General features: G+C 35.6%; 1 protein-coding gene across 1 annotated transcript; it reads left to right on the forward strand.

Annotated features, from left to right (window-relative positions):
* The first annotated feature begins 1,735 nt into the window (after positions 1-1,735).
* On the forward strand, positions 1,736-10,784 carry LOC136376089 (olfactory receptor 11H6-like). The gene is made up of 2 exons (XM_066341850.1): positions 1,736-1,811; positions 9,718-10,784. Exon 2 carries the CDS (start codon positions 9,729-9,731, stop codon positions 10,668-10,670), a length of 942 nt encoding a protein of 313 aa, XP_066197947.1. The 5' UTR covers positions 1,736-1,811; positions 9,718-9,728; the 3' UTR covers positions 10,671-10,784.
* The last annotated feature ends 662 nt before the right edge of the window (positions 10,785-11,446 follow it).

Genomic DNA, 11,446 nt, shown 5'->3' on the forward strand with positions numbered 1-11,446 from the left:
CCAGTAGAGGGATTTCTAGGCCACATGGTTATTCTATTCTTAATTTCTTGTAGAACTACTATACTTTCTAGAAGAATTTAAATTATAAAAACAATATGCTTAGAAAACCAGGAGACTAAGTTGTAAATTTGATCTGAACTCATATGTTTTTTAAAAAATTGTTAGAACAATAAAGACCACAGGAAATATGCCAAGTTTTTACCTGAATGGCTATCTGCTTGATAAAATTATTACTAATTTCTTAGCTCCCTTAATTCTTCTGAATCTTCCAAATTTTGTTTAAATATATTACTTTGATAATCAGAATTCTTTTTTTTAGTTACAGCCATGATATTGGCCCTCAGGGTGTTGCAAGAATTAAAAGAAATTATTTATATGTAAGAATTTGCCACGGTAACTGACATAAAATGAGTTAGTTATCTATAAGGATTGTTTCCCTTTCCTGCCAAGTAAAGATTCAGGGTAATTAGTTTTAGTATTTAAGAACTCGGGCTTGCTCTTAAAGACAATTTAATTTGAATATTGGCTTTCCCAATTATAAGATGTAACACCTTGAACAAACTAATTTATCTAAGCATCAATAATTTTACCTATAAAATAAAAAGCATGGTAATAGCTATCATACTGAATTAAATGAGCTTATTCATAAAAGTTACTTATCTTACTGCCTCACTTAACTCATGCTTTCAGAAAATATTAACTGTTAATATATGTCTGGCAAGTTAAAGGGCAGGTACTTGCATGTGATGAACTCAAAAATGAGTAAACAAACTAAGAGAAAGAGACTCAGAATTGTATGCCAAATGGACAGTATGAACAGATGGAGACTTATTGGTCCAATGTGAGAAAAGGATTATGTTTGAAATAAACTCATCCAAGGATGGGACCCTAGGGTAATGTCCATCTAGCTGAGGGAATCTCAACAAAGAGTCCCCTTAGGTAAGCTGGCTGTGGTCCAGCAATAGTTTCACTGGGGACAATCCAAGCTTTTGGGAAAATCCAAGATTTCACTCTCATCACTGCTGCAGGGGGAGGAAACACATCTTTTCCAACTTAAAAAGAAAAATTTCCCAAGTGCACTAACAGTGAAAGCACCAGAGACAGACCTCTGAGTTCCAGAGGAAGAGCAGGGGAAGGCTTATCTGCAGACACCATTCCCTTTTCCTAATCAGTGCCTGAATCAACTGCTTCAACAAAGGGTGGATGCGCATATTTCACAAATGTGGGATGGAGACAATATGTGTTACATTTTCAGCATGGAAATGTAAGTTTGAGAAAGTAGCTTTCTACCTCTCTAGTTGAAAAAGAAACCATTACTTTCAAATTTTGTCAACTGAAAAGGCAAGCAATAATAATTATTATCATATTGCCTTCATCTCATTCTTTCTACTATTGCCATGGGTTTTTGTGACTTTATCTAAACTACAGGGTTCTCCTTAAAATAAAATTTTCTGAAGAAAAGTAAAACACAGACTGGAAACTAATATCGTTTTTTTTGTTGTTGTTTCTTTTAGGGAAGAAAAGTAAGCTGAGGATGAGATATGACTTTTTCCAGTGGGAAAGAAGTAATAACACAAATTTTCTCCAGAAAGTGATGACTAGTATGTCTCATAACATTGCATTTGAATTTTTAAACTTACCTTCTCATCCTTGCCCTAGGTTTATGAAATGGCATTAGTGGCCCAAAAGTAAAATACAGCCTTCAGGATGCCCTGCTGGAAATTTTCCCTTTCTCCTCAACCCTGGCACAGAAGCTGGCCTTATTGTCTTGAATCCAAGTATCAAGTAAAGGGGAGATAATACCCTGCATGGTAAGTTAAACATAACACAAGTAGTGGGCTTCCTAGTACCTTGGAACATTCCAGGAATAGTAAAGGTAACAAAAAGAGCTTAGGGAAGATGGAAGATCCAGAAGGGTAAGTACCTCCAAAAACAATATTTTATAAAAATTATTTTATCACATTATAAAAGTAATAGATGTTGCTCATTGAAATTTTGGGAAATATAGGCAAATATAAAGAAGAAAATTATATAACCTATGATCTGACCTTGAAAAACTCACCACTATTAATTTTGTTTTATTTCTTTCCAAGAATTATTTATTTCCTTGTGTTATTTACTTTTTCTACAAAAATGTATATAAAGAACTAAATAAACCATGGCTACACAAAGAACTCTATTAAACATAAAGAACTTTATAAAGCTTTATTACTCAAAGAATTAGCAATATCTATTACTTATCAGAAATTTAGAATCCCAAGCCCTATACATTTCTTTTGAGTCAGAACCTGTAATTTAACATGATCCAGAAGATCCTAATCACTGTTATAAACTTGCTTATTATTAATTTTTTCTACACCTCTGATTGTTATGTAATGGGTTTAAATGTTTTAAAGTCCCAGTTATTCCCAAACTGCCTGCCAAAAACAAGTTTCCAAGTTTTTATTCCCTCCAACAGTTCTTCTGAATGTCATTTCATTGCACCTTCACAACACTGCCACTAAGATTATTCACCTATGATAATTTGAAAAGTAACAAAAAAATTATATTTTTTGTATTTAAATTAACAACCTTCATCTAAAAAATGTGAAAGTTATAGACTTAGCTCCACAATTTACACTGAAATTTCATATCACTTCTTAAAATGCCCCTTAATTTTACTGAGAAGAATATAGCTAAGTGAGAGAAGTGGAGATAGTGAGATAGACTTCAGCATGCACCTGGGATTCACCCTGCAACCCCGTCTGGGGTCGATACTGTAGTACTGAGTTATTGTTAACACTTGGGGCTGATGCACCTCTGTGCTGGGGCCACCTCAAACCAATAAAGCCACTGGCTATGGGAGGGGAAGAAGAAGAGAAGGGGTAGAGGAAGGGGGGAGAAGCAGATGGATGCTTCTCCTGTGGGCCCTAACTGGGAATTGAACCCAGGATGTCCATATGCTGAGCTGATGCTCTATCCACTGAGCCACTGGCCAAGGCTGAGAAGACTATATCTAATTGTTAAGACAGTTCACTATGCAGGAATATAAATATGCATTCTAAAACGTTCTTTGCATTGAAAAGTATAAAAGAATACAGTAGGAATTCCATAAACCTTTGAGTTTTTGAAATGATTTAGGCCAGCTATAAAGTGAAATGAAATTTAGAAGATAAGTTTGAAAAGATTGTTCCTATGACATATGTTCCATAAATAGTAGCAAAGTGATAGTTAATAGAAAATGAACTAAAGTTTATGATAGACAGCAATCAAAAAGTTAATGCTGCTATTTAAAAACATTTTACTGAATATTTTATGAAACATTGTTCTTTAATTATACAAGTACTGAAACTATATAAGATTGGCGGTATTATAGCCAGTTCTTAAATTTTCTAAGGTCAGAAATCCCAAGTCATATTGTTATCTTAGAAGTAATTTTAAGGAAAAAAATAAATGAAGAGAGGAAAGAGAAAGAAATAAACAAACATACAAGGAGACAATTGAAATAAAGTGATTATAAAGAAAGAATGAGTTTCTTTAAGGAATTTAGTAAGCTTTTCCCTGGATTAATACTCAAAGAAGGTCTTTCCAACACCAGCTGATAGCACAGTGGGAGAGAGTCTTCTTCCTTGTAAAGTTTGTGAGATGAATAGAAAAGACTAGGCTATCACCTGTCCTCTGGAAAGAGAAAGAGATATGACCCATCAATTTACACTGAGTATAGACAGCTCCAAAAGAAAATCTCCCTACCAAAAGGAAAAGGAGTTAAAATTTGCATAGTCTGAATTAATATGTGCTGTAAGTATAAAACAGACCAGATATTGTACACCAAGATTTAAAACTGTAAAATAACACTTTAGTAACTTTAAAAATTCATTTCATGTTGAAATGACATTATTTTGGATACACTGAGTTAAACAATATATATTATTAAAATAATTTCACCTGAATAAAAGAAAGATTGACATGAAGATAAAGCACTCAATTATCTTAAATAAGCTAAAATTTTTAAACATAGGTAAATTATATCCAAGGGTAAAGATGGAATTTACTGAAATGCTTTCAGACAATAATGGTGTTTTTAAAGAATTCTGAAGAATGAAAAAATAGTTTTTAAAAGCTGAAATTGAACAAGGGTACCAATTCTAAGTTCAAAAATGGTTTCTAAAAACTTTTCATAAACTATCTGTTTAACATATTTTGCCAGAATGTTTTCCAAAGATACAAGATCATTTTCATCACCTTTGTATTTTTATCTGTCTTTAGTTTAGCATCCACCTACAGTTGTTTTTTTTCCTTTTCTTTTTTATTTCTTTTCTTTTGACAGAGAGCCAGAGAGAGAAACAGGGACAGACAAACAGGAAGGGAGAGAGATAAGAAACATCAATTCTTTATTGTGGCTTCTTAGTTGTTCATTGATTGCTTTCTCATAAGTGCCTTGACTGGAGGGCTACCACAGAGCGAGTGATCCCTTGCTCTAGTCAGTGACCTTAAACTCAAGCCAACGACCATAGGATCATGTCTATGATCCCACATTCAAGCCAGGGACCCCACACTCAAGCTGGTGAGCCGGCTCAAGCTGGATGAGCCAGCGCTCCAGCCAGAGACCTTTGGATTTCCAACCTGGGTCTTCTGCATCCAGTCTGATGCTCTCTCCACTGCGCCACCACCTGGTCAGGCTATAATTGTTGATAATAACAGATGTTGACATAGAAAAAGTTTTAAGTGATCTGGAAAACATTTTCACATGTTCTACATAATATTTTAATCAAAGACACAGATGAAACACACAAGAAATTGTATCAAATTTACAGACAATAAAAATAGAAAAGAAAGCTAATATCTGAAAGTCTTAAGATATTAATAGACTGAAACAATTAGTAAAATGAGTCATTAACTTCCTGCACTTTAAAATTTGAATGACACAAGCATCAGATGGGGCCAATCTGATTTTAAAGAAGTTCTTGTGAACAAACTCTAAGAGCTTCAATAAAGTAAAAATTCAATAAAAGTAAAAGTATAAAGTTACTGCCCCCCCCCAAAAAAACTAATGTCAATTAAGTCAATGAATTTCTAGAGCAAAAGAGATTATTCTAACACCACTGTATATCGTGTTAGTCACACAGCGTAAGGAGTATTGTGTTCAGTTTTAGTAAGATCACATCTTCAGAAAGGTATGAGCAATCAAAAGGAAGCAACCAGGATGGTGAGCACCCTGGAAATTATGCCATATTCAGTTGAAGAAACCAGGAGTGCTTAGGGTAAAAAGAGAAGACTCAAAGAACACAAATACCTTCCTCAAATATTTGTTAAGTGCTGTTGTGTAGTAGACCTATTCTGAGCCATTGGCTTATTGTAGTTGAAAGAACACAAATCTCCCCAGCACTGCCACTTACTGCTTTCATGTGGTTAATTTCTACTTTTGTAATTGTTGGGAGAATAAGAAGGTAACTCATGAACAAAATCTTAACAGAGTGTGTACATATGATGGGCACATAATTTGTGTTCATCTCTTCCCTGAGGCAGAAGACCAAGAGGATAAGTTAAGATGTCAAAGTGACCCAGGAATATAATGGAGAAAAAGGAAGTTTATTACAACAGCTATAACCGAAAGCTGTCTGCTTTTCAGTGAGGTCTTTGTCATGGATTATTTCAGCAGAAGCTAGATAACCAACTAGCAAGAAGGTTGCTGGTCGAAGGAGAGGCTAGAGAACCCCATAAATCTCTTCCCATTCCAAGATTCAGTGAGTTTAGATCAATAAGAAAATGTGATTTTGTAGATCCCATTCTAATCCATGATATCTATGAAGCCAGTGAATATGAACAATATATTATCACAAGAAATTGAGGGCTAGACTTGACAATCTTTTTTATTTCCTCCAGAGTATAGAAGGAAACAGGTGAACATGGAACAGAATTCAACTATTCCCTTGAGTCCCTAGGAAATAACACATTGAATCAGTCATCCTTTATGCTACAAAAACAACTGGAAAAGAAAATTTTAAGTAGTGGTAAAAATGAAATAACATCTAAATGATGAAAAATTTTTATACTTGATCTTAGCCAAAAGCTTTCAAAGTGATGATGAAAATGTTTTAAATGATGAAAGTAATGATAAAGGGCCCAACAAGTAGAATTGTAGCATCCCAAAATACCAGGAAATGATTGCCTATTCGTTTCACATGTCTCCTCAGTGTCTATCATTGATTCTTAGTATCTACCTTATTTTTTAAATTTCTTATTAATTTACTTCATTTATCTTGATTTTGTATAAATGCATAGGGGTTATTGGCCTCAGATTATGGAGAATAGGGAACTAAATATTGCAGATCACAAAGTCAAGTAGGAATAAAATCGCTCTGCAAATTACTACCAGCTTTACCCTTCTCACTTCAGTTTATTTAAGAGGGATCACCTCTTTTTTTAACTACTATCATGAAATAACACCTGAAAACATCTCATTTTCAGTGGCCAGTTGATGCCATTTTATGACCACATTTGAGAATACATTAAGTTCAGCTCTTGAAGTATGTATATGTAACTATTTTTATTACAAAAATAAGATAGCCATATAAAAATAACAAAATTAAAAACATAATTCTTCTTAAGTGGTATGATTGAGGGGTGCTAGGAAAACCCCACCTTCTTCCCTTCAGACAATGGGGTGATGTCTATAACAATAGCTAAAGTTACTCATTTTATTAATCTGATTAACTTTTTCTTTGGAATGGGTGACACTTTGGCACATTTATGCTGGAGGTCCTCTAAAATGGTGGTGGTGGGGAGACAGTAAAATAAGAGCCAAAAAGCATGGAATCTTATCCTGTCCCTGTCACTTACTAGTTTGTGATTTAACCTCTTTTAGCCTTTATCACCTCATATATGAAATAGAAGCCATAATCCTTGCTATGGTTCCCCTACAGAGTAATTAAGAAGTACCCCCCCCACACACGCACCAAAAATTAGACATAAGGGTTTAACTTGTTCAAAACGGATCTCTTTCAAACTGCCCTCCCAAAGAGGAAGTTGCCTCCTTCTTATCTCCATGGAAATGAAGCATCTGTTGCCCAGTGCTTAAGGCAATTACTTTCTCTGTCTCCTGGCTGATGTAAAGAATCCTGCTATTAGCTTGTCATTTCCTACAACTGCTGCTGCAAAGTTAAATCGCAGCCCCCAGTCACACCAGGAGAAGAGCTGGTGCCTCTTTCTTCCAGCCATAAACTCTGAGCCTGGAAATAGGACTAGAGCCAAGTTTTCTTCATCTTGACATTATAACCCAGCTCTAATTGTATTAAGGGAGGAGTTAGCACTGCCCTTTTTAACTGTGAGTTAAAAGAAAACTCACAGTTCAAAATTGGGGTGTGCTCTTGGAATGGAATATCCTAGATCTCTGTTTGCCATTGTACTTGTAACAAGCAAAACGTCCTGCACGTCTGTGACTGACGCAGGTCTACATGTTTTCTCCAGTAATGTCACTCCAATACATGTGGTGAGTGTGCCATCTGGTCATGAGCCCTTGTGTACATAACATGAGAAAGAAAAACTGTTCAAATCTTTACAGATGTTAGGTTTAAATTGCTGAATGCATTTATTGGATATTTCCCTCTAGAGAACTGGTGTTGTTAAGAACACATGAACAGAGAATGTGAGCTCTGGGTTTCTAATATGGGGAAATAGGAAAAAAAATAGGTGAAACGGAGATAATAGACCTATATCCCAAACTTCTAGGTTAAACTTTGGCCTAGGTCAAAGCCTAAAATTCCAAAACATTTCTTTCTATCCTCTGTGTTCAAAAGAATAATCAAGCTTTCTCCGGGGCTGAATAAACCACAAAATCAAACAATACTGGGAAGAAAAAAGGCTACACTAAAACCTGATTTCCATAAGGCTGCCTGTGTTGAAATATTATTTGTTGGTGCTTCTGTGTTATGATCATTTGAGTACAGTCTGATCCTCATTTCCCAGGAAATCCCACAGGTAAACCAGATGTGTGTGGGGGAGGGGCTGAAGTGTGGGAAGAGATTATCGCTCAGGAGGCTTGGCAGATTCAACTAGGTGACCTTCATACAAACTACAGTCGTTGAAGTGATCCTGTCATTTATTTTTTATTAAATTTATTGAGGTAACATTGGTTAATAAGATTATATAGGTTTCAAATGTGCATTTCTATGATAATGATCTGTATATCACATTGTGTGCCCACCACTCAAAGTCAAATCATCTTCTGTTATAATACATTTGACCCCGTTTACCCTTTACTGTCTCCCACCTTCTTCCTTCTGGTAACCACCATACTGTTTGTTTGTTTTTATTGTTTGTTCATTTGTTGTTTTCAACTTTATATCTCACATATGAGTGAAATCTTATGGTTCTTAACTTTTTTTGTCTGACTTATTTCATTTAGCAAGATATTCTCAAGGTTCATCTATATGGTCTCGTGGCAGTATTTCATCTTTTCTTATGGCTGAGTAGTATTCCATTGTACATATATACCAATTCTTTATCCAATTATCTATCGAAGGACACTTCTGTTATTTCCACATCACGCCACCAAGAATAATGGTTGTTTAAAAACTGTACTGGTGTCTCTACAAAGATGATGGTTATAAAGAAAATGAGTGCTTTGATGTGTTTGATGGACAAAAAAATTGTCTTAAAAGAAAGAATATTAGGGAGTTGTATCTGGTGTGGTCTAAAAGGACTGAGGAGCACTCTCCTATTCATACATGCACATGGCACACACACACAGATATATACATGTGCTTAGCCTGTCACATTGCTAAAATTCCACAAACAAAAACATTGTCTGGCACTTTTAAAAATTTTTATTTAGAAAATTATATTTAACAGGGTGATGTTGATCAATAAGAGTATACAGGTTTCAGGTAAACATTTCTATAGCATTTAAATTGTTGATTATGTTGTATACCCATCACTCAAAGTCAAATTATTTACCGTCACCTTATGTCTGTCCCTCTTTACTCCCTTTCTTCCCTTCCCCCTCCCCCTGGTAACCACTTCACTTTCATCTATGTCCATGAGTCTCAGTTTTATATCCCATCTATGTGTGAAATCATACATTTATTAGATTTTCCTGCTTTATTTATTTCACTCAATATAATGTTCTCAAGGTCCATTCATGTTGTTGTAAATGGCAATATGTCATCACTTCTTATGACTGAGTAGTATTCCATAGTATATATGTACCACTTTTTCTTTATCTAATCTTCTATCGAAGGATACTTTGATTGTTCCATGTTTTGGCCACTGTGAATATTTTCATATATCACTTAGCAAATACTACTGTTTTGTTCAGTACATTTGTCAATTCTAATTGTTTTAGAATTGAATTGTTCGTGTCAAAGTTTACATCTCAATTTAGCTTTAGCCAGCCACCTATTCATATTCTCTAGACCAACATCCTCCAAATTTGGGTGTACCAGGCAACCCAATGAAAGGTACAGAAAGGAAATATCTGAACTATTATTTTCATTTTAATTCTAAGAAAGGTCTTTTCAAAATCTTTACCAGTATTTACAATATTGCTTCACAGTGGTTTGTATACAGTTTAAAAGTAAACAGTCATATATAAGAGGGTATACCCAGCAACTGAATTGTTGGGATGCCCCATTAAAAATAAATTTGCCCTATGAGCAGAAAAATATACTCACTCTCCTGGGGAGGAATCAGGAAACAAAAATTCCTTTGTACATATAATTTCTGCTTCACTTCTCACAGGATGAAAGAAAATGACCTCAGAGAGCAGTAATATTTCTCACACTGTGAGTGAGTTTATCCTCTTGGGCTTCCCTAGCCGCTGGGAAATACAGATCTTCTTCTTTTCCATATTCTTTCTGACTTACATGCTGACCCTCCTTGGAAACATGGCCATCGTGTGTGCAGTGCGCTGGGACCACCGGCTCCACACCCCGATGTACATCCTGCTTGCTAACTTCTCCTTCCTGGAGATCTGCTATGTCAACTCTGATGTGCCCAACATGCTGGCCAACTTCCTCTCCCAGACCAATACCATCTCTTTTGCTCAGTGCCTCCTCCAATTGTACTTCTTCTTCTCACTGGGCACAACTGAATGCTTATTCCTCTCCATCATGGCCTATGACCGGTTTCTGGCAATCTGCCGCCCCCTGCACTACCACACTGTCATGACTATTAAATTCTGCTGCAACCTGGTCATCTTTTGCTGGGTGTATGGTTTCCTCTGGTTTCTGATTCCGGTGATATTCGTTACCCAGCTCTCATTTTGTGGCCCAAATGTGATTGATGACTTTCTGTGTGACCTGGGTCCTCTGCTGGCCCTGGCTTCAGCTTGTGTCCCAATTCCAAGGACTGTTCTCATGTGTGGCACCATGAGCTCCCTCTTAATTTTTGCCACATTTTTCTACATTGTTGGCTCCTATACACTGGTGCTGAGGGCAGTAATGCAGATGCCCTCGGTTGCTGGACGGAAGAAGGCTTTCTCTACCTGCTCCTCACACCTGGCCGTTGTGTTTTTATTCTACGGTTCTGTCATGATGACATATGTAAGCCCAGGGAAAGGACAAGCAGAGAGCATGCAGAAGTTCACAACTTTGTTCTACTCAGTTTTGACCCCTTTTTTCAACCCCATGATTTACAGCCTTCGGAATAAAGAAATGAAGGATGCCTTAAAGAAAGTTCTAAGAGGTTCCTAAAATTGGTCTGTGATTTGGTGAGTTATTTCCGGATGAGTTCAGGCTATGGGCCTCTTGTCAGTGCATAGTTAGGAAACTAGAAAGTAGATATGAAATTCTTGAAAGTCATTTTAACACCCTAAATGCCAGGACATTAATGAATTCTTTCTCTAGGCAGAATTAATCACCTCTTCCTTAGCACATCATTGTACTTCTCTTTAAAATATCCTTCCTTCTTTCTTGTATTATAGTTAGCTGTTCACAAATCCATCTCTACATACCTCCCCATCTTTACTAGATACTGAGTTTTTTAAGAGCAAGGATTATGTTTTATTTCTGTAATTCCAAAACCCTGCACAGTACCTATTACAAAAATGTCAATGTCAATTTAAATAAATATATATATATATATTCCTCATTTTTTCTCTTTAGATTCTATAATTACGGACATTCAGAACAATATATAAAGAAAGTTGGCAAACTGTAAAAATTTATATTTTATATGTCCTATAGATAAAATGAATAGAACTTTCCCAGAAAAATGTGAGACCTACCTGCACTAGACTAATCATTAAATAATAATCAAATCAATGGAAAAGTCTCATCAGATAAAAGTTAATGTCTAAGAAATTACCTGCTTTCTACCCCTCATCAATCCTTTTATCAAATAATGTAATTATTTTACTTTCTCTTTGCTTCCACTACTGAGAATGTGGTTTGGGGGTCATCAGCTGGGCATATCATCACTAGGGAACGTTTATTTACTCCTTTATTGAAAAAATATCTTTATTTTTTTA

Source organism: Saccopteryx leptura, chromosome 6 (genome assembly GCF_036850995.1).
Source record: "Saccopteryx leptura isolate mSacLep1 chromosome 6, mSacLep1_pri_phased_curated, whole genome shotgun sequence".
Taxonomy (NCBI): Eukaryota; Metazoa; Chordata; class Mammalia; order Chiroptera; family Emballonuridae; genus Saccopteryx; species Saccopteryx leptura.